Consider the following 24,638-nt stretch of genomic DNA (forward strand, 5'->3'; position numbering starts at 1 on the left):
TTTTTTGAGACGGAGTCTCGCTCTGTCGCCCAGGCTGCAGCGCAATGGTGTGGTCTCAGCTCACTGCAACCTCCGCTTCCCAGGTTCAAGTGATTCTCCTGCCTCAGCCTCCCAAGTAGCTGGGATTACAGGTGCCTGCCACCATGCCTGGCTAATTTTTAGTAGAGATGGGGTTTCCCCGTGTTGCCCAGGCTGGTCTCGAACCCCTGACCTCGTGATCCACCCGCCTGGCCTCCCAAAGTGCTGGGATTACAGGAGTGAGCCACTGCGCAACAAGGATGTCAAAACCATTCAATGGGGTAGTCTTTGCAAAAAATAGTGCTTGGACAACTAGATAGGCAGTCACAAGCAAAAAAAAAAAAAAAGAAGTTGGACCCTTACCTTGAACCACAAACAAAAATTAACTTGAAAATGCATCAAAGACCTGTAAGTAAGAGCTAAAACTATAAAAACTCTTAGAAGAAAACAAGGGTAAATCTTTATGACCTCAGATTTGGCAAACAATTCTTAGGACACAAAAAGCATACTCAGCAAGAGAAAACGTAACTTGGACTTCAAAGTTTAAAACTTCTGTGCAAAGATCATCATCAAGAAAGTAAAAACAGCCCATGGAATGGGAGAAAATATTTGCAACATGTATCTGATAAAGGTCTTATATTTTAAAAATTGTCACAATGCAATAATGAAAGACAGATAATTCAATTTAAAAATGGGCAGGGGATATGAATAGACACTTCACCACAGATGATATAAAAAGGGCCAATAGGCCGGGCATGGTGGCTCACATCTGTAATTCCAGCCCTTTGGGAAGCCAAGGTGGGTGGATCCTTTGAGGTCAGGAGTTAGAGAGGAGCCTGGCCAATATGGTGAAACCCCATCTCTACTAAAAATACAAAAATTATCTGGGCATCGTGGCATGCACCTATAGTCCCAGCTACTTGGGAGGCTGAGGCAGGAGAATGGCTTGAACCCAGGAGGCGGAAGCTGCCAGTAAGCTGAGATCACGCCAATGCACTCCAGCCTGAACAACAGAGCAAGACTCCATCTCAAAAAAAAAAAAAAATTTTTTTTTTTGTTTAAAGGGCCAATAAGCATATGAAAGATGCTTAACATCATTACTCATCAGGGAAATGCAAATCAAAGCCACAATGAGATACCACTTCACATCCACTAGGATGGCAAGAATCAAAGTCAGGTAACAGTAAGAGTTGGTGAGAATGTGGATAAATCAGAACTCTCATAACACTGCTGTTGGAAATGTAAAATGGTCTTTTTGTTTTTAAAATTAGCCTTGCAGTTCCCCCGAACGATTAAACATAAAGTTACCATTACGACCCAGCGATTCCACTCCTAGGTATGTACCCGAAAGAAATAAAACATGTCCATACAGAAACTTGCACACACATGTTTATAGCAGCATTATTCATAAAAACCAAGAGGTGGGGAAACAACTCAGATGTCCTTTACTGGATGAATGGCTAATCAAAATGTAGTATATCCATACAATGCAACTGTATTTGGCCATGAAAAGAAATGAAGTACTGATATATGCTACAGCATGAATGAAATCTCAAAACATGCTAAGGGAAAGAAGCTAGCACAAAGGACCTCACACCATATAGTCCATTCACAGGAAAGTCCATAACAGGGAAACTGACACATCAAGCACTAGTGGTTGCTTAAGGTTAGGGGGTTGGAGGAATAAAGGACTGACAGCTAATAGATACAAGGTTTTCTTTTGAGGCGATGAAAATGTTCTAAAATCGACTGTGGTGAGGACTGTACATATCTGTGCATATATTAAAAAGTACAGAATTGCACATTTTAAATGGACTAACTATATGGACTAATATAGCCGTAACGGCTCACACCTGTAATCCTAATACTTTGGGAGACCAAGGCTGGCAGACTGCCTGAGCTCAGGAGTTTCAGACCACCCTGGCCAACATGGTGAAACCCATCTCTACTAAAATACAAAACAAAACAAACAAACAAACAAAAATTAGCCAGGCGTGGTGGCTGGTGCCTGTAGTCCCAGCCACTTAGGAGGCTGGGGCAGGAGACTCGCTTGAGCAGGGGTGGCAGAGGCTGCAGTGAGCCAAGACCACACCATTGCACTCCAGCCTGAGCAACAGGGCAAGACTCTGTCTCCAAAAAAATAAATAAATAAATAAATAACACAATAAAGCTTTTCTAGGCCTAACGAAATTAGCCCAGGTCACATCCTCTTCTACCTTACCTGTGCGGACTAGTTGTGGAAATAGCTAATCATCTGTCTAAACACTGACTCTGTACTCCAGCTGGTACTGAAAAGTTCTCCCAATTAACTGTTTTCTGAAATCGATGTTCTCTAAATCAGGAGTCCCGGACACCCAGGCCACGCTGCACAGCAGATGGTGAGCAGTGGCAAAGAGAGCACTGCCACCTGAGCTCTGCCTCCTGGCAGATCAGCAGGGGCATCAGATTCTCATAGGAGCATAAACCTTACTGTGAACTACGCATGTCAAGAATCTAGGTTGCGTGTTCCTTATGGGAAATCTAACACCTTCAAAACCACCATCTCCACACCCAACACCCCCAATCCATGGAAAACTGTCTTCCATGAAACTGGTTCCTGGTGACAAAAAGGCTGAAGATTGCTGCTCTGAAGTTCAAGTATTTACAGATGAAATAATCAACGTCTTGGGGTTAGCTTCAAAATAATTGCATTGGGGGGATTAATAGATAAAACTAGACGAGCAATGAGACAATAACCGTTAAAGCTGAGCAGGGGTACACGGGGATGTATTTTACTGGTCCCTATTCCATCATGTTTTTAAATAAAAGCAATAAGTAATATGTAGTAGTGTTAATTATAAAAAAAACTTGTATCTTATTATAGAAGTCAAGCAGAACTGATTATCAAATATTTTCTTACCTAAAATTCATGACAACCGGATGAAAAATTTCAAAGGCTGTCTTTGTGCATGACTAAAAGAATAATCATATATCCAGAAATAAAAATGTATCTGCAAAAGAGCCAATCAAATATCTTGCACTAAAGTCCAAATCCCTTCTAATTACCAAAAATAAAAGTTGCCAATATATACTTACTGGAATCAGGCATAATGCGAAGGTCGCCTTCTTTGTAATCATCTAAGAGTTGGTACATGTACAAGACAGGGTCTTTCTCATAGGTAATGTAAAACCATGTGTTCATGACAGGTGCACGTGCTAAGACCATTCCCCTCCACTCATCTTTAGAACCATCCTCTGTCTCAAACATATGTTCCACTGCTTTGCCAATCATTGTGTCTGCCAAATGTGCATCGCTGATTCGAGATGTTGCTGGGGATTTAAAACAAAACAAAAACAAAAAAAAAGTTGACAAAGCGTTTCACTGATTACCGACTATGAAGACTGAATCTACGAAAGGCGGCTACCTGAAATTTTGTCCATGCAATGTATTAGCAAGCATCAGAATCTGGGAAAGCTTTAAAAAGTACAAAAAACCAAAGACAAACTATTGGGCCCCAGCTCAGAGATGGATTCAACAGGAATAGAAGTATTTTGTCCCAAGTCGGTTAATTGAAAAAGATACGATTTTTAAAAAAATTTTTCTGGACTCATCTGCTCTTGGTTCTGTACCCAAATCAAAAGTTTTAACTGTTCATTCAAGGTACAAAATATTTTTTGCTAGTTTACTTAACAGTTAAATTTTGAGATAATTTCAGACTTACAGAAGAATTGCAAAAACAGTAGAGTTCCTGTATACGGTTCACTTTGCTTCTCCTGTATTAGCATCTTACGTAACCACAGAACGTTTATTTAAAACTTAGAAATTAACCTATTCAAGGTACAGAGGTTTTTTTTTTTTTATTTTAAAGAAATTGGTGTTTTTTTTCCTTCAGTCTTATTTCCATTTTTTATTAAGGCATAGGTTTTTACTGTCTTGCTCCTACAATCTCATCCTTCGCTGCAACCAAAGTAATCACTGTGTCATTGATACCACATTGTGTGATTTAAAATGTTCCCATGCCTTTCCTTCGTAATTTGAAAAACAACCAAACTGCTCACCATGGCCCCCGAGCCCTAAGCCATCACACCTCTGCCCTCAAGTTTTCCCATCTTCCTCCTCATCGCTCATGCCTTCTCTACTCGGCTCTTCTTCCTCTCCCATTAGGACACACTCTCCTCTGCCTGATGGCTCTTCCCCACATCTTCAGAAGGCCAGTTCCTTTTGGGGTTCTCCTCACCAACAAGGTAGCCCCACAAATCCCAGTCACATTACCCAATTTTACCTCTTAGTAACATTCACCATGATCTAAAGTTACCCCATTTTATGCATTTGTGTACTTGTTAGCTGCCTGTATATCTCAATGAAAGCAGAGACCTTCCCTTTCTTGTTTTATACCTAGATCATAGCAGGTCAGTATTTTGTATGATTTAATCAGATGCCCCATATTGGGAGCTCAGGTCTCTGAAATGATAGATTAACAGTCCTAGCCCTTAATACTTTTCTAATGAGGTGAAAATTATCACCTTCATCTTTTTAACACTGGAAAAACTATGAAGGATCCTATTTGTTTTAAGATTTCCCCAGTCCACAATTTTAGATAACTGTCTTCATACAAAATTAAAAGAATTTTCCTAAAAAAAAAAAAAACAAAAAAAAACCCAAAACCAAAAAACAATTAGCGACAGGCATGGTGGCTCACACCTGTAATCCTAGCACTTTGGGAGTCCAAGGCGGGCTAATCACTCAAGCCCAGAAGTTTGAGGCAAGCCTGGGCAACATGACCAAACCCCATCTCTACCAAAAATACAAAAAGTTAGCCAGGTGTGGTGGTGCAGGCCCCTAGTCCCAGCTACTCAGGAGGCCCAGGTGATGAATCACCTAAACCCAGAAGTCCAGGCTGCAGTGAGACAAGGTGGCGCCACTGCACTCCAGCCTGGGCTACGGAAGTGAGGCCCTGTCTTAACAACCACAAAAAAAACCAGTTAGCACTCCTATTTTCCTCATTCAACAGAGTTCTATTTCTGTTAAATCAAAAGAAACAAAAAAGTTAGATTTTCTTGACAAATGTATCGCTATTCAATTTTATCAGCATACCCTAAACATACATGGTTGGTTTTCTTTAAGTATGCAGTAATAATAAAAAACTACATAGAATTCCCCCCATGTACGATACTAAAAAACCCCCACTAGTTTCTTAGGGCCAGTAGATCTCAGACTACTAGATCTCAGAACTCCATTGCCTTCTTAAAAATTACTGGCTGGGCACAGTGGCTCACACCTATAATCCCAGCACTTTGAGTTCCAGGCAGGAGGACTGCTTGAGGCCAGGAGTTTGAGACCAGCCTGGGCAACATAATGAGATTTCATCTCTACAAAAAGTTAAAAATTAGGAGGGTACTGTGGTGCGTGCCTGTAGTCTCAGCAACTCGGGAGACTGAGGCAGGAGGACTGCTTGAGCCCAAGGTGTTGAGACAGCAGTGAGCCCTGATCATACCACTATACTCCAGCCTGGGTGACAAAGTGAGATCTTGTCTCTAAAAAAATAATTAAAACATAAATAGAAATTACTACACACCTAAAAAAGCATCTGTTTACATAGATAATGCCTACCAATATTTACTACTTCAGAAAATAAAAAACATAGAAACATTTAAAAATACCTATATATTGATGTATTTTAAATTAAAAATAACTATTTCCTATCAAAAGATAGTAAGAAGAGTGGCTTAATTTTTACATTTTTGCAAATCTCCTAATGTCTAGGTTTTTTTTTTTTTTTTTTTTTGAGACGGAGTCTCGCTCTGTCGCCGAGGCTGGAGTGCAGTGGCCGGATCTCAGCTCATTGCAGCTCCGCCTCCTGGGTTTACGCCATTCTCCTGCCTCAGCCTCCCGAGTAGCTGGGACTACAGGCGCCCGCCACCTCGCCCGGCTGGTTTTTTGTATTTTTTAGTAGAGACGGGGTTTCACAGTGTTAGCCAGGATGGTCTCGATCTCCTGACCTTGTGATCCGCCCGTCTCGGCCTCCCAAAGTGCTGGGATTACAGGCTTGAGCCACCGCACCCGGCCATGTCTAGGTTTTAAAAAGAACAAGCAGATTCTCAAATCTGCTTTAGCACTCAATCTGTTATGATCTGCTCTTTTGGTTCATGTATAAAATCCAGCCTCTCAAAGATATGATACTGAAAAGAGTATTCTAATTGTCTTTCAGATAATTCTAGATATTCTTGTATGAAACTACAAAAGTCAAGTTAGCTCCTTAAAGGTTAGTTACAATGCAGAATCTGAAACCATTAATAAATTTGTCATACCTGTTACATTAAAACTCATGTCTCCAGAACATATAAAGAATTCCCACAACTCAACAAAAATCAAATAACCTAAATAAAAAATGGTCAAAGGACGTGAGTAGGCATTTCCCCAAAGATGATTTACAAGTGGCCAACAAGCACATAAAAAGATGTTCAACATCACTAATCATCAGAGAAACAGAAATCAAAACAAAATGAGGTATCATATCACACCCATCAGGATGACCACTACGACAAAAACAGTAAATAACAACTGCTGACTAAGGGATGGAGAACTGAAACCCTTGTGTACTGTAGGCAGAACTGGAAAATAGTACAACTGCTGTGGAAAACAGTATGGTAGTTCTACCTAAGAAATTAGAATTACGACATTAAAATTATAATTACCATATGATCTAGCAATCCCACTCCTGTGCCTATATCCAAAAAAACTGAAAGTAGGATCTCAAAGAAATATCTGCATATCCATGTTTACAGTAGCGCTAGTCACAATTTTACATGGTACAATTTTACATTCTACCAAGAGGCAGAAACAATCCAAATGTCCATTAATGGGTGAACAGATAAACTGTGGTATATAGATACAATACAATGTTCTTTCCAGCCTTAAAAAGAAAGGAAATCCTGTCACACATTACAACATGAACGAACTTTGAGGACATTGTGCTAAGTGAAATAAGTTATTCACAAAACAAATACTGTGTGATTCTACTTCTATGAGATATCTAGAGTAGTCAAATTCATAGAGACAGAGTGTAGAATAGTGGTTGCCAGGGGCTGGGAATGGGAGGAAAGGCATGTTGTTTTGTTTAATAGGTAGAGAGCTTCAGATTTGTAAGATGAAGAAGTTCTGGAGATCTGTTTCAACAATGTAAATGTACTTAACACACTACTGAACTGTACACTTAAAAATGGTTAGGACAGTACATTTTATGCTATGTGGTTTTTTTTACAATTAAAAAAAGTAGTTAGTCTTGCACTTAGAATAGCTCTTTCACCAGTGCATGATCTGGTACCATGCACTGTTCATAAAGAAAATACTGTGTTCGCTACGTTATACAAATATTCCAAATAGAAAGTGGGAAACTCCACTGTGTAACTGAGAAATAAAAGAGAGTGAAAAGCATGAATTACAGCTTAACAATATGAAAATATTTCTGACCTTGCAAATCTCCTAAATGGGCTTCAGAGAACCCAAGGGTCCCCAGACCTTGCTTTGGGAACCACTGCTCTGTGGCATCACATGCATTCTGGCTGACTGACTTTTTCCTCCAACTTTAGCTTAAGAAAAACATAATTTTAATTATACTCTAATATACTGTCTGAAGCAATTGCTTCCTATGTAAAACGTAAGTGAAGAGCAAGTAATTTTTTAGACTAAAGTAGGTTGATGCCAAAGTAACTGCTGTTTTCGCCATTACTTTCAATGTCAAAAACCGCAATTACTTTTGCACCAATCTAATACGATAAATACTAACATTAATAGCAACTATTAGCTGAATGAGGCACATACATCGCTGATTTACATAAAAGGTCTTAGATTTCTTTTTATATTGCTTTACTGTTTACAAAATCACTATTGTTGGAAACTGAGATAATCCCAAACTATGAACAACATGGAACCCTTAGTCCCATCACCAGATACTTGTATAGTTTCTATCCTTCGATGACACAAGGACCAACAACCACAGGTCACGTAGCAATATGCAGGAACCTTCAAGTGAGCTACCTGTCATCTCAGAAGGGGCAGACTAAAATTCTGCTGTTAAGATTCTTAGTATGTTAAAGTTTCTTATGTGAGAACTGGATTACTGCCATGATCAAGAAGAAATGTAGATGTGCACCAAGAGGAAGAGCAGGGCTTCAGTCACACTTAAGAAGAGATGAGAATGCTGAAAATAACAAAGATTTAGTATCACTTTTAGGAGTAATAAGAAATAAATTAACGAAAGATTTCTTTGAAAACTGAACCATATTTATACAGATGAGTAAAGATTTAGCAGTTGGTATCTAAAGAGAAGATTAACAAAATAACTTGCTACTAAGGCAGAATTAACTTCCTAAGGAAACTCATTATATCCCAGGGACACAATGGCACAGTCTGAAGAAAAACAAAGCGAGGAGACTGAACTAGTTTCTTCCTGTGACAATTTGATCCCAAAATTCCTACCTAGATATGCTGAAGCTTTGTTATTTAATGGTATAGACTTTTAAAGACAATTCTAAAACTACAAACCAATATTTTAAACAAGAGCAGCATCACTGTAATAAGAAAATATTTCAAAATAAATGCTTCAAAAAAAGTAGTATTAGTTTGGGTGTATCCCACCCTACTAATAAAATCAGTAATTTATTATTTACCTTAGACCTTATGCCTTAAGGAACACTTGCAAGGCAAAACTGACATTGCATGACATTTAAAAAGAACCATTCATTTCCACAAACATTCTTCAGTCAAGCTCTGTGTATAATAAAGATCACGTTCTGGTTGCTTAAATTTTGGCTCAAAGTCCAATTATCATTTACATTGTACACAATCAAAGATACACTTTCACAGAAAGATTCTAAAAGAAATGCACAGCATTCTCTTATCTTTTGTATCTGATGAGATTAACACACAGGATATTTGAGCTACTGATAACCTTACCCATCAGAGTCCAGAAAACAGTGAGCAAAAATGTTAAAAATAACCATATTATAAATTATTAGGTGGCAAACTTCTTGGGGGGAAAATACACATCTCTATATCCCTCACACAGTTCCTTGAACTGCTTTGGATCAATTTTTGTGGTTTTCGGTGATTTAATATAATGTTTATCAAGAGGGGTGCTTGTGTTCCAATAAAAGTGAAGTATTAATAATGTAAAATAATTAAAAAAGCATCCATTTCAATATCATTTTTAAAGCATATAATGCACAAATTATAAAAAGAACTTACCAACTCTATCAGGGAGGACTTCAAGCGCAGAAACTCTTTCATCTTTATTAAGTTCTAGTCCATAAACACAGTCAAATCCATCGTATTTTATAAGATACAAAGAAGGATTTACAGGCACCTGGTCCAGAACGGTTCCTTTCCACTGGGTAACAGGGCCATTCCCCTCTTTCCACCCATGCTGAATCCTGCAGCCTACGATGTTCCGCCGGGGCTGGGAAACAGGTTTGCTCGGACCCACACTGCTCCGATGTTTTCTGTATTCACACATATACACACATAAGGTATTATCTCAAAAGTATGCACGCCTAGAGCTAACATAACCACTGGCTAGCATGATCTCATTACAGATGGTCCCAACATATGAACAAGCTCATGTTTGCCACATCCCTGCTTCAGGTGACTCAAGGTGGTTATCTTCCACCCCGTGCCAGTGGTGGTGAGTGTGTAACATGGTATGTTAGTAACACCAGCTTGTTGTGCACTTCAGCTGTGTGTAGGCAGAAAAAACTACTAGTCAACAGCAACTTAAGCCCTACCATTAAGCATCAGGTCATCAGCTTTCTGAGTTTATTTTAATTCAATCAACTCAAAATTATCCAAGTTAATTAAAGAAGGACTGATCCATGAAATACATGTTATCAATAATCACACAGGTATATAGCTTTATATAATATCCACTTCAAATTAAAAAGAAATGTATAACTATTCAATCTCACCCATTCCTGTGCCCAAGTAATTCTGCCTGTACAGGCTTAACTAATAAAAATAAACTAGACAATTTTCTATTAAACTGAGGTCCAGACTAGCTTATATCAATGCACTACAGAAACATTACTTGTCTAGGAAACACATAATCTTAAAACTGAAGTTTATAACAAACAATGTAATATTACAAATTATTGAAACATCAAACTACTTTTTTTTCTGGTTTATTATTAGCAATTGAAAAATAGAAAGTTTATAAATAATACACCTGGCTCTTGATACCAGGAAAAAATCTTCATTTCACCTTGAAACCTTGGCTTCTTGGATGCAAGCTGAAGGCCAAAACCAAGACAACAGATGCTGATATATGCCGAGAATGAAAAGAGCTGAAAGGAATTCCGTTCCCACAGTTTTATGGGTATAAAGCTCTCATTTCGTACACTATGAATAAGTGACTAACATCTGATATATAACACAAGTTTTAAAGAAACAATTTACTGTAGGTTGTAATAGTTAAAACTAAAATTACGTATTTTCTAAATAACTTACTCTAGACCAGTAACATAAATTTAGCTAAGTCAGAGGGGAACAGGCTATGAGAGACAATAAGGAGTACTTGCCGCAGAAGGGAAGCTTCTCCCCTGGGGTGAAAAACTAAGCAAGGAGATCTGAACCTAACCAAGGAGACTGGGAAGGAGATTCACAAGGCTAAGTGCAAGACTGTAAGGCCAGAAAACTCAGGTCTGCCTAAGCCCCTCGGGACTGTGCGAAAACCCAGCAAATCTTCCTTCCAGAAAGACAAAGCCCCTCTGAGTACACAATCCTCACTGACCAGGACAGGACCACAGGGTAAGGAAAGCAGGATTCAGGCAGAAATGAGGGTGGCAGGTCTCAGAAAGTATGACAGAGGTGGCTACACAGAGAGGTCTTAAGCTAGGAAAGCTTTCCTGGAATCCTCTCGTTTACACAGGTCTGGAAGCATCACAGTTGGACAACATATGAAAGTATTTTGAGGAGGAAAGAGACTAACAATGTGACAGATGTTCTGACAGGCGGAAGCAGGCCTCAAAAGCAGGCTCATGAAGTAGATGAAAACTACTATCGAACGCTGAGCAAATGACAGAAGCCACAAAAGAGAAACTGTGATGATTAATTTTATGTGTCAACTTAACTGTGCCACAGAGTGCCCAGATTAAACACTGTTCGCGGGTGTGTCCGTGCATTTATATCAGCAGACTGAACAAAGAAGATGTCCTCACCAGTGTGGGTGGCCATAATCCATTCTGTCAAGGGCTTCAATAGAACAAAAGGTAGAGGAGGGAGGAATTTACCCCTTTTTCTTCCTGCTGGCCTGCCGGGGCTGGGACATCAGTCTTCTCCTGCCCTTGGACTGGAACTGACACCACTGGGTCCCCTGGTTCTAGGCCTGCAGACTGAATTTCCCTTCCAGCTTTCCTGAGGCTTGGCTTACAGACAGCACTCCATGGGACTTCTCAGCTTTCAAAATAGCATAAGCCAATTTCCTCTTAATAAATCTCCTTCATATTTTATCTATTTCCCAACGGTCCTATTTCCCTGAAGAACTCTAACATGAGAACATATATCAGAAACGGGAAAGATGAGAAATGAGATCGCTAGAAAAGATGAGAAATGAGATCGCTAGACAAGATGTGAGAACTACCAGACAAAGTAAAGAATAATTTGAAATTTTTTTTTCAGAAATTAAGACTAGAAGAACATGAGAAGAAACAGACATCATGGGAGCGTATGAGGAAAGTGGATGATGAAAAGGGGACAGATGTGGACAAAAGCAAAAAGAATTAAGAGATAGTAACAAATATTCCAACTTCTATATAATAGAAGAACCTAAAAACTAAAATCAAAGTTCACAGAAGAGAGTACTAAAAACCGTAATTCAAGAAAACTTTCCTGAAACAAAACACTTGAACATACAAATGCACCCCACGGGAAAACCCAGAATGACTGGCGCTAAGGCATATCCAAGTCAAATAAACGAATTTTAAAGAAAATAACACCCTTTGGGCATTTACACAAAAGGACCAAATCATGTGTAAGGGACAGACTCAGAATTTGACAGCAACACTCTATGCCAGAAGGCAACAGAGTAACAAACTTAAGGTTCTCAAGGAAAAGAAAATGTGAGCCAAGGATTTGTTCATCAGCCAAGAATGCACACTGACCTTCGAGTATGAAGGCCTCCAACAAAACTGTAATGAACGTGTCAGAAGGCAGGGGACACTGTTTTTATAAAGTTACATGACAATGAGCTTCAGATAATCAAGGAACTCACAGAGAAGGTTCAGCACTGAGAGGAAGCAATGAATACATTTAACTGTACAACAAATGGTGACAAGGAGAGACAAGAGTGTGTAACCGTTATCTGTTCTGATATTTCAAATTTAACACAACTCTCAAAAACAGGAGGAAAGAATATGTAAAGTAGAGTAAGTATAGTGAGTGCCTGATAAAACTTAGATCAAAAAAATAATTTAAATTAGGATTGCAGAGAGAAAGGAGATGACAAAGAGCTAAATTCAGTATTGTTCACAGTAAGGAACCTATATATATATAAAACATAAAAATAAATAAAAAGTCTGTAACTTTACTACTCAGCGATAGAAGAAAGTTGATTTCTAGACAACTGCATAATCTCTAGGAATATACAATAACATCCAATTGGCCTCTTCAGAAAAACAGCTGGTGAAGGAGATTACATTTCCACTTTAGAATACAAGAATCCTTTGTAGTAATACTTTTTTTCTTAAACTGACAACAAGTTACATATCTTCTTTTGATTTCTAAGCAGAAGATCCAATGAGTTACTCCCTGTACAAGATCGGGCTTTCTTCATATTTAGCGCAAAGGCTAAGGTTAGTTCCCAAACCTCACTAAGGATACAATTCAGTCATGTGTCCCATTTTGTAATTTACACAGACATTCCATGATTACTACCAAAATTATAAACAAATACAGCATCTTGACCCACATGGTAGTTAACTTTGTGTGTCAAATTTGGTTACACCACAGTACTCAGATATGTGGTCAAACACTACTCTAGATGTCTCTGTGAAAGCATTTTTTAGCTGGAATGAACATTTGGATCGCAGACTATGAGCACCAGCAGACTGCCCTCATAATGTAGGTGGACCTCATCCAAGAAAAAAAACTGGCCTCCCCAGAGAAGGGAGGAATTCTGCCTCCAGACTGGCTGTTCATGCTGCAGCTTCAACTCTTCCCTGGGTCTCTAGATGGTTGGCTACCCTGCAGATTTTGAACTTGTTCAGTCTCCCCAATTGCATTAGCCAATTCCTTAACATAAATCTTCCCCGCTTCCCTCCCCATGTGTTTCTTTCTCTCTCTCTCTCTCTCTAGAGGCATGAAATTTTCTACCCTTGATTTTCAAGAAAACCAACATAAACGTGACCTATGACAGCAGAATTTTTTGTTGCCGCTGTTCCCTCCTACACTTGTTAGCAGCATTCCTCTGCAAATGGGAATTATCTGCAGTCGCTCCTGATAATGGCTAGAATCACATGTCAGAATAAGCAGTTTTTGTACTAGACACCTCCAAGGAGCAAATAAGGTCTCCTCCCTCTTGAGCATTACACAACGGGCTTGCATCTTGCCAGTCCCCCTCCTCAAACCGGACTGGGGTCCTTTAATTCTGAGGATGCATATTCCTCCCTTTTGAATTGATTTTATTTCCTCATCTTCTTATTACGAGTTACCTTTTGCTGTAGTAAATGATACCATGAGTCTCATACTTAACATTTTGTTCTGTGTTGTCTACCTGTCTTCTGTTTTCCTCACTTTCCTCTCTTCCTATATCTGTGCCGCTAGAATGATTGAAGTTTCTTTTCACTAAAGCCTCCAATGCAAATGATGTATCTTATTTCTAGTCTTCCAGCAATTATCTTTAATGTTCCACACATTATACCTAAACTTTCATTTTTCTATTACAATTTGTGATTAATCAAAACGTATACTTTTCATCCCCCAACCAAAGCAACACTAAAACCAAACAAGAAAAAGTCCTTAGTAAAAGAAGAAAAACTTAAAACCTTACCTGGCTAATTCTACTGCATTGCTGAAATGCAGACTTTTCTTCCACACTGGTATTTTTCATTTTGCTACTGTAACTTTTTAATTTAGAAACAAGAAAGGTTTTTTGGTGGCTTTTGGCGTAGTATTTTCATTTTTTTCTCATGTATATTCTGTCTTTCTAGATACATCCTCTGGTAATTCTTTCAGGTAAAGTTCAGAAATACAAACTTGCTAGATTTTTGCAAGCCTCAAATTATTATTTTGCCCTCATCCCTGAATTGCCTATGTATACAAACCAGATTCAAAATCTCTTTCCCCTCAGTACTTTGAGAGAGAAAAAAACTTTCACTGTCTTTCATAATCTAGAATTACAGACGATAAAAACCAATCTGATCCTTGTGTTCCTTTAAGGGGCAATTTTCTCTTCAAGGTTTTTTATTGTTATTATTTTTGGAGGGAGTCTCACTCAGTCACCCAGGCTGGAGTATAGCGGCGCAATCTCAGCTCACTGCAACCTCCACCTCCCAGGTTCACATGATTCTCATGCCTCAGCCTCGCTAGTAGCTAGGATTACAGGTGTGTACCACCACACCCGGCTAATTTTTGCATTTTTAGTAAAGACAGGGTTTCACCATGTTGGTCAGGCTGGCTCAAACTCCTGGCCTCAAGTAATCCACCCCACCTCAGTCTCCCGAAGTGCTGGGTCTTCGAGGAGTTTTAGAATTTTCTTTGTTCCTAGGTTCTAAAATGTCACAAAGACTTGAGACATGTGTTTTTAATTATCCCTCACAAGAAGTTGGTCAATCTAAAGACAGCAGAGCAAAATTTTCACCCATATGTAGTCTGGATTATTCTCCTCCTCCAACCCCTTTTGGACTGTCATTAGACAAATGCTAGCACTTTTAGATCAATCCTCCATGATTCAACTGCCCTCTCATATTTTTCATCTTGAAGAAATCTTTAGCTCAATTGTTAGTGAATTAAGTAAACTCTACTTTCAGCCTATTGAATATCTTGCATAATATTTTTAATGTCTAAAACCTAGTTCTTTGTCATCATACATCATACCTCGAATGGTTTTTCTTCTCAATGAACATGCTTTCTGATATCTAAGTTTCATTTTTTCCTGATTCTTCTAGTAACTCTTTAGGATCAGGTCTCCTCTGTTTTCTACACATACATGGTGATTCCTGGCTTGTATTTCTGTTTTGACTAGTGACGGTCTTTTATGTGTTTCGTGCTCTAAGATGCCTCATGATTCTTGGTGTTCGTATTTGTAGATGCAAAGTCAAGATGAAGTGGCATTTGTAGATACAACGTATGTCTTCAGTTCAAGTCAGACTCTCTGGCCTCTGAGCAGTAAATGCAGGTTCTGATGACAGAAGCCACGACCCTCGTAGCTACACAGAGGCTAAGAAGTGACAGGTATCTTTAAGTCAGGAGGAGGTGAGCTGAGCATCTTCTGTTCCAATGTCAATTCTGTACAGTCAATTTTCTTACCCTTTTAATATTTGGTGACTGTACCCAACCCATTCTATCTCTGATCCTGGCAGTAATCTGAATCTAGTTTATTTACTTTTTGGCACCAGAGTTCCTCAGTGGAGTCTTGACATAAATTTGTTGCTATCTGCTTGAGATCTAGAAACTTCTTAGTGCTCTGGTCTGCCAGCAGGATGACCTTTTTATATTAACAGTAACAAAAACTTAGAATTTTGATAATTTCATAATTTTACTACAAATTATGATGAAGTACTATTTTCTATCTGCGTATAAAATGAATAAAACCTTTCTAGTGATTAGTTTGGCAATATCTGTCCAAAGTCTTACCATTTGGAGTTTCCATTGTTCCAGCGAGTCCACATCTACAAACTTACCAAAAGAAAATAATAACGGATGTGCACAAAGATATTACTAACGGGGGAAACTAAACATATAAAATGTTTAACAATAGGCCCCATTAATTTAAAAGTTCAGAGCGTATCTCTATGATGAACTATATACGTATTAAAAATCATGAAAAAGAATTTAATTTTAAAGAAATGAGGTCTTGCTATGCTGCCCAAATTGTCCTCAAACTCCTGGGCTCAAGCAATCCTCTTGCTTTGGCCTCCCAACTAGCTGGAACTACGTAGGGGTGCCTGCCACCATGCCCAGCTAATTTTTAATTTTTTGTACAGACAGGGTCTCACTATGTTGCCCAGCCTGGTCTCAAACTCTGGGGCTCAAGCAATCCTCCCACATTGGCCTCCCAAAGTGCTGGGATTAGAAGTGTGAACCACTGTACCCAGTCTTAAAAACTTTTCATTTTAAAAACCCACAGGTGTAAAACATATGGCCACATGAAAAATTTTTATACACAATCCTTACAGGTATGTAGGAAGAAGTTTTTAAAAATATACATTAAATCATTAACAATCTCTGGGAGATGGCATTATAAATAAGTTTTCTTCCTGTTTACCTGTTTTCAAAATTTTCTACAACTTAAGTATTTCACTTTTGCAGCCACATAAAACACAATTGTTTTTTCCAAGACGGCGTTTCACTCTTGTTGCCCAGGCTGAAGTGCAATGGCGCGATCTCAGCTCACCACAACCTCCGTCTCCCGGGTTCAAGCAATTCTCCTGCCTCAGCCTCCCAAGCAGCTGGGATTACAGGCATGTGCCACCACGCCCGGCTAATTGTGTATTTTTAGTAGAGATGTCATGTTGATCAGGCTGGTCTCAAACTCCTGACGTCAGGTCATCCGCCAGCCCTGGCCTCCTGAAGTGCTGGGATTTACAGGTGTGAGCCACCGTGCCCGGCAAATCACAATTTTTAATTACTGCTACATTCATGCAATGTGTATACTAATTCGGCAAGAAATTTATATAAAAACAGATTTGCATATTTTAAGGATGGCAATTCCTACATTTATTTCTATTGCCTTTTTGTGATTCAAGAGCAATTCTTCTTTCAGAATGTAACTTTGTCGAATATCTGTTATAGATACTATTTCTGTCCAATTTTTTTAATGAATAACTACATTTGACTGAAAAGGCAAAGGAAACAAAGGTAATTTTCCCCTCAAGGCTGAAGGCAAAAAACGAGTTATTTAATAATATAGTAATTGTTAAATCTGGAGTCCAGCTTTCCAATTATGGGACCCTGAACGCACAAGCTGCTGAGCAGCCAAAGTTCACAAGGCAGAGTGTTTAAACAAACCGAGACTGTGCTCACCGCTAAGAGCACTGAACTATGGAAGCTGTTAACAAATTTATTTCAGTTCTTCCAACTAGTACCTACTTGAAGACAGGTTTAGATACACTAACAATATCTGATATTTGATGTAGATTACTGAAGCTAGGTGAGGAATGCTAAGATTTATGATATACTATTATATATTTTTCTGTATATTTAAAATCTCCCATAGTAAAAAGTTATTTATATATGGAACAATTTCCTAAAAGATATTTTAATTTCTTATCACTTATTAGTTCTAAAATATAATTTAAAAAAACTATTAATAACAAAAGTTAAAGCTTACTTACATGAGCTGAAATAGTGTATATAAAAGCAAACTACTAGGAATTACTAGAAAGGAAATAAAATGACCAAACATCCTTTGGTCATATCTGGATCATTCAGTCTAAGAATATCCCAAATAGAGTAAACTGATTAGCAACTTAAATGTGATTTAAAATGAAGGTTCTTTGAATATAGTGATTTTAATTTAAATACTCTCTGGATATATATATATTGTTAAAAGCCCTTCAGTCTATTTTCTTGGAAAAGGTGTAAAATATTCTTACTCTCATTTATCAGTTACTAACATCCCCTCACAGGGCAATACTGTAAAACAAATATCAAGATACTTCATTCAACCTGGGACATCTTGAAATGCAGTCAGAATTAAACATCTATAACCTCTTTTATTGTTTCATAACTCCAGAAGCTATTTCTTGAAACAATTCAAGAAAAAAAATAAAGTGATTGAAAGGTATTTAGCATCATTAGGGATAAGCTGGTATCAGTGTAACAGCTAAAAACACTTTTCTTGTAGTTTCAATGTGAGTAAATGGTGAATAATTACACAGCACTACAACCACCTTTCACTGCTATAATTTTGTGTACTAATTTCCAACCACAATTTAACTTAGTTCTCCAATGTGCTTAAGGTACCATTCCAGGGCGGGCACGGTGGCTCACGCTTGTAATCCCAGCACTTTGGAAGGCCGGGCGGGTGGATCACCTGAGGTTGTGGGTTCAAGACCAGCCTGACCAACATGGAAAAACCCTGTCTCTACTAAAAATATAAAATTAGCCGGGCATGGTGACACATGCCTGTAATCCCAGCTACTCAGGAGGCTGAGGCAGAAGAATCCCTTGAACCAGGAGGCGGAGGCTGCAGTGAGCCGAGACCGTGCCATTGCACTCCAGTCTGGGCAACAAGAGCAAAACTCTGTCTCAGGAAAAAAAAAAAACAACATTCCAACAACGATTTAGGCCAGTGCTTCTCAAATTTCAGCATGCATGTGAATCATCTGGAGATCCTCTAATGAGACTCTCCAAACCAGCCCCCAAAGCCTCTTGGATTCAGCAGCCTGAAGAGGAACCAAAGAATTCCTATAAGCTCCCAAGTGCGGAACTGATGCTGCAGTCAATCCACGAACCACACCTTGGGTAGCACTGATTTAGAACATATGTGTTCATGTTCCCAAAAAAGTAAACTGAGATTGTAGGAAACATTATGCACTCTTCTCAATACTTCCAAGTACCATCACTTTGTGCTGAAGTCTTGTGTTGAAAAACCTGTTTAGGAGTGCAAAAGGCTTATTGGGGAAAAAATAAGACAAATAAAGAAATGGAAAGGAAAGGAAAGAAAAAAGACCTTTCATCTTTTTACCAAAAGACCTTTCATCTTTTTACCTAGATTCCCTTAATGGCTTGAATTAATTCCTATTCCTAATCAGCATTTAAATATCTAATCTTGGTAGCCAATATTTACAGACATCATACATGTTAAATTTTCAACAATCACAATTCTACCACATACCTGTAAATGCCTGTCACACACTGCATACTAGGTTGTAAGAATTAATTACTGATACTCTTGGTCTATTTGGTATTGTTATAAAGCAATTCTCCTACTCTGGGCTATGGTAGATTTTAGAAGAAAAGACCGGTTAAATCAAGATAACTTTCTTTTTGCAAGATGCAAACCAGAAAGAGAGGGAAAAACCTGCTTTGCTGGTAATTGTTATTCAATAAAAGTTCTATGCCAAGTACTGTCATTTCCCAGATTAAAATGTCAACAATAAAACAAGATAGATTCTAAAAAAGTCAGTTCTCCATCCACATTAGCATGGTTCCTTTCACTACTTTGTCTACACACTGTGTACTTTGGGAATACCAGAGATGTCCACGGCAAACATTCCAACAGCTTTAGGGCCTCCAAGTGCTACTCTCATTGCTGGCATGAATGACTTACTGCAAGGAGATTAAAAAGCATTCAATGTTCTGACCAACTTAAGACTGTAAACACCATGGTGCACATAGATGCCCGCACCAAGAGTTACCCAGTCTTCATGTTCACGACTGAAATAACCAATTTCTGAGAAGAGAAAGCAAAACGTGCAGTTCAGTAAATGTGGCATGGTACTTAATAACATGGGCTCTGGAATCAGACTGTCCTATTTGAGTCCTAGCTCAATCACCTACTAGCTGCATGACCTTGGACAGGTTACTTAATGCCTTCATGCATCAGTCTCCTCATCTGCAATCATGCATCAGTCTCCTCATCTGCAATAAGGGGTCATAGTTCCTACTTGACAGGGCTATCATGAAAACTACATGAGAACACACCAGGGACAAGGTGGAGTACAACAACATTTTTGCCAGTGACTAGTATTTGTGTCTTATAAAATGGGAGGGAAAAAAATCCCTGGAAAAACCTCTATTTAGTGTTTAGCAGATTCTAGTCCACTTTCTAAGTTGGTGAAAAATATACCAAAATCCAATCACCCCTCTCAACAGGTAGCATGGAATGGAAATCTATTCCCTATTCAAATTGCAGGATGGGGGAGGGAATTTACATTTGAAAACTGAAAAGTAGTAATAAATTTGTCTTAGACACCCCCCAACTATATTTTCCCTCCAAGATGTACTTTTAGGCTGGGCACGGTGGCTCACACCTATAATCCCAGCCCTTTGGGAAGCTGAGGTAGGTGGATCACTTGAGGTCAAGAGTTCAAGACCGACCTGGCCAACACAGTGAAACCCCGTCTATACTAAAAATTCAAAAATTAGCTGGGCGTGCTGTGGCTCGCCTGTGGTCTCAACTACTTAGGAAGCTAAGGCAGGAGAACCAGTTGAACCTAGGAGGTGGAGGTTGCAGTGAACCCAGATTGCAACATTGCACTCCAGCCTAAGCAACAGAGCAAGACTCCGTTTCAAAAACAAAAAAACCAGATGTACTTTTACTGCAAATGTTTGTCCCAAATCATGGACAGCCCAGAAAGGTGTATCCACCAGTTCCACCCAAAACACTGCAAGGTTCTCAGCCTATAGGAAAAAAACAAGCTTGCTTCTATTTTCTTAAAATACAAAAACCCAGCTATATAATGTTTCCTGTGTGGTCTCAGTACTTCACACCAGACTCCCTGAACCTTCCTAACATCTTCAGGGACAGGTGCTACTGCTCACTCAGTGCAGTTCTGTGACTTTTCCCTTAAGCAACCAGAGGTTCTTTCTCGGCCCCCCAATACTGACTTGAGAAGACAGAAGGGGTGGCCACCGTCACTGAGCCCCAGTGTCAAGCCAGGTGACCCTTATTCCTTGCAACTCCCGTGAGTCAAAAGTGGAGAAAGTGAAGGGGAGAGGGATGCTATAGTTCTGTGTTTTTCTATATTTGATTTTCATAAAAATTGCATTTTAGAAAGGAATCTATGCTAAAAAGCTGCAAACCTCATTGTTCCAGTTCAATACCTTGATTTTAGACAGGATTAAGCCAACCTTAGATACATTAAGGAATTTCCACAGGCCTAACAGCCAAACTCCATCAGGCTTCCTAACTCGCCTGGGAGAGCCTGCCTCCCCAACAGGCAGCCTCTTCAAAGCTCCATGCAGCCATCCCTGCTCACTCCATGTGAAAAACATTAATAATCATCATTCATGAATGTGGAAACTTCTGTTTCAGCCTTTCCTTCTACTCATCTTCAGATTCACACTGAGAATAGGAAAACGGGACTCACAACTTTTCCTTTCAGTTTCTCCCTTTTGCTAGAGAGTAATATGCTCAAGGCTTCCAGTCTTCAAGACAAGTATGTGTGCCTGTGAAAACACTAAATCAAGGTCCCCAAATGTGGAACATACAGGATGAGAGACTGAGAGACTTTTTCAGTTACTATGCATATGAACTTCAGGTGTTTCATTTCTTATGCTTTAGGGAATCAAACCTATGAATTAATGAACAGTATTGCCCATTAGGATGAGGCAGATGGAATCTTACTGCACAAATAACACGCCCAAGAGCTCAAACCTATTAATATCTGAAATCCTAAGTAAATGAACTTTTAATCATAGATGATTAGAAAATATGGAAAAATGATTAGAACGCACATTAATATTCTAAAAGCCTTTAACTTAATTTGCAAAATCTATTTTGAATGAACTGTTCTGGTCTTGCAAAGTTAAGGTTTAACTTGCCTTTGTCCCCATTGTATTTAAGTTTTTCATCATTACCTAATATTTATGGCTTATATTTGTTTTTATTGTTATGCTTTATTTGTGGCAAGACACAGCTTAGCATATATAGTAATGACGTGATAATGAGCAGAAACATATCATTGGATATGGCAAAACCATGAAGATGATGAGCACATGGATAAAATTCGAGCAACTATTAAGCCTCAGAGATACAAGAACTTACGTAGCTTACCTCCACATTTTTACTTTCCAGGTAGTTTCTTATGCTAAATATTACAAATATTTGTATTATGTATCACGTACACATTTTGGAGACTTTTGTTAGGTCCAATCACTAACAATTACTGAAGGGCATTCATCCAGCCCTTCCCTGATAGCCAAGAGGCCTCACATCCTCTTCAGCTATTACAGTGTGGTATCTAAGGGGCATACACTTTCAAGACCAATATTTTGGGGAAAAAATGTTTTAAAGAGTGCCTCACATGGTGCTAGGGTCAAGGAGTGTCTTCTCCATATTTAATCATCTATGACTAAGAAGAGTCTTACAATCAGAACAGATTGTTAGAGTGACATTTCCAGTTTGTAATGGCATAGTCACCAGTATAGGCTAGATAGTTGTGAAATCAATTATATATAATAAAGTAAAAGTGAATATTATAATTGAAGACATTAACAGAATCTTAATTTTCTTTTTTGGATGTAACTATGTCACACACAAAAAAAATTCAGGGAAAAAAGTGGCTTCTGTAAGCTGGTATTTATAGAATTTAGGATTGAGAACACATTGTCGGTTTAAATACATGGCTATTGCATTATCTTTTAACATGGATATGCTTTCCCTAAATTCATAAGCTTTTCCTTCATATAAAGATGCTATGAAACAGTGAGCGTGTGGCCACATGTTAGGCAGGCCCTCCCAGCATAAGACATGGTCTCTGCCCAAAAGGAACTCCTTGTCAAACAGTGGACCAAGACCAGGAGAGAAAGCCTGCACACAAGGCCCACACAGGCATTACAAGGAGAGAAGAGGGAGAGGTTCACCATGCACCTGCCACATTTACTACAACAGTTTTCCTTCCATTGGCCCAGTTCCCATTAAACTGGAGACAGATCATGTCCCAAAGGCTTTTAAAGGCTGAAGGGTAGAACTGGCACACTTCAGCCAGGCCAAGGGGAAGGGAACAGACAGAGAAGAGGACCACATACTATTCCTCATCGCACACTACATCTCCTGTGAGCTAGGAAGCCCTCAATCACAGGGCAGGGCGCCTTACCCAGGTGATCTTCTTTGCTGCGTAACAAAAGGTCACAAAACACTATTCTAGAACCAGTTTCAGAACTGCTTACTTGTGAGATGTCCTCTTCTTCATCATGTTGGCAGATACTCCAGCATGGCCTGTAAGAGAGATGCATATACAGTCGATGAAAACCAGACTTAAGAATACCTCAGAACGCAGGAAATCTTAACTTCTGAAAAACTGCTATACAGAACATGAAAAGACACCATTACCAGCAAACATGTAAGAAAGCCATTTGTTTACTGAACTTTTAAAAAGGAGATACACACAAGAGATTCTTGAAAGACAAAATAGCAGAGGCAACAGTTCTCTACCCCCTCAAATCAGCCATAAAAGCACAAAACCAGAATTGCATGGACAAGAACTACAAGAAAAAACTAAGTGTCAGTCTGGTGTGGAGGCTCATTCCTGTAATCCCAGCACTCTGAGAGGCCAAGGCAAGAGGGTGACTAAGGCCAGGAGTTCGAGACAGGCCTGGGTAACATAGCAAGACCTTGTCTCTACAAAAAAAAAAAAAAAAAAAAGAATGAGCCAGGTGTAGTGGTGCGCACCTGTGGTCTTAGACACTCAGGAGGCTGAGGAATGGGGAACACTTGAGCCCATGAAGTCGAGGTTGCAGTGAGCTGTGTTTGTGCCACTGCAGTCCAGTCTGCGTGACAGAGCAAGACCTTGTCTCAAAAAAACAAAAACAAAAAAACAAAAAAACCTAACCGGGCACAGTGGCTCAGGCCTGTAATTCCAACACTTTGGGAGGCCAAGTTGGGTCGATTACCTGAAGTCAGGAGTTTGAGACCAGTCTGGCCAAGATGGTGAAACTCTGTCTCTCCTAAAAATACAAAAATTAGCCAGGCGTGGTGGTGTATGCCTGTAATCCAGCTACTTGGGAGGCTGAGGTGGGAGGACTGCTTAAAGCCAGGAGGCAGAGAGGCTGCAGTGAGCCAAGATTGCACTACTGCACTCCAGCCTGAGCAACAGAGTGAGACCCTGTCTCAAAAAAACAAAACAAAACAAGACTAAGTGACAATCCTAGCCATAAAGTCCTAAATGGTACAGAACTGTCTTACTGTCATAAACAACTGAAAAACAGGATGAAATATATGAAACACCTGGTTTCAGATGCTGGCCGATAGGCAGCACAGGTGTGTGTGGGATCTGGGAGCAGAAAACACACATGGGGAACCCTGCACAGGCCCTGACCTCATTCCTGGAAGCAATTTTTGGGCATGGTGTATGAAGGGGGAACCAAGAACACTATCCTTTTACCATGTCGTGAGTCAGTCTGGAGTTGGGAAGGGTGGGCTGGCTGGAATTTGTGGAACTACACGTGGACAAGAAGGGATCTACTCAGAAGGGAAGCTCAAAAAGTCTGCTTCTGGGGGTGGATGTCTTAAGTCTTTGGCTAACACAAATCTGCACATAATTCTGAGAAGTCACAAAGGGACAGTTGTCCAGATTACATCGTCACCTCTTAACACTTGGGGCAATCAATAAAAATGGCAACAGATGGCCCTAACTAGGAAATATGAGGAAGCCTGGAATAAAAGCTCAGCACCTGCTTACCAAAATAGACTCCAATACTCTCTAAAGGGCATCAACAAAGTCCCAACACTCAACAACACGAGGTTTCAAACGTTCAACACCAA

At 39.3% G+C, this 24,638-nt stretch overlaps 1 protein-coding gene across 2 annotated transcripts in view; it reads right to left on the reverse strand.

The window, feature by feature from the left end:
* The window catches only part of SPIN1 (spindlin 1), a 30,434-nt gene extending 7,338 nt beyond the window's left edge, over positions 1–23,096 (reverse strand). The window contains exons 1-3 of one of the 2 annotated variants that reach the window (XM_011948025.1): positions 23,045–23,096; positions 9,245–9,498; positions 3,094–3,327 (exon numbers count right to left, since the gene is read on the reverse strand). In XM_011948025.1, the coding sequence (XP_011803415.1) occupies positions 3,094–3,327; positions 9,245–9,498; positions 23,045–23,070 (514 nt within the window). In that variant the 5' untranslated portion in view covers positions 23,071–23,096. The remainder of the gene's footprint in view (positions 1–3,093; positions 3,328–9,244; positions 9,499–23,044) is intronic. The other variant, XM_011948027.1, reaches the window with a different exon arrangement.
* Between the last annotated feature and the right edge of the window lie 1,542 nt (positions 23,097–24,638).

Source organism: Colobus angolensis, unplaced genomic scaffold, assembly GCF_000951035.1.
Source record: "Colobus angolensis palliatus isolate OR3802 unplaced genomic scaffold, Cang.pa_1.0 Scaffold272, whole genome shotgun sequence".
NCBI classification, from domain to species: Eukaryota; Metazoa; Chordata; class Mammalia; order Primates; family Cercopithecidae; genus Colobus; species Colobus angolensis.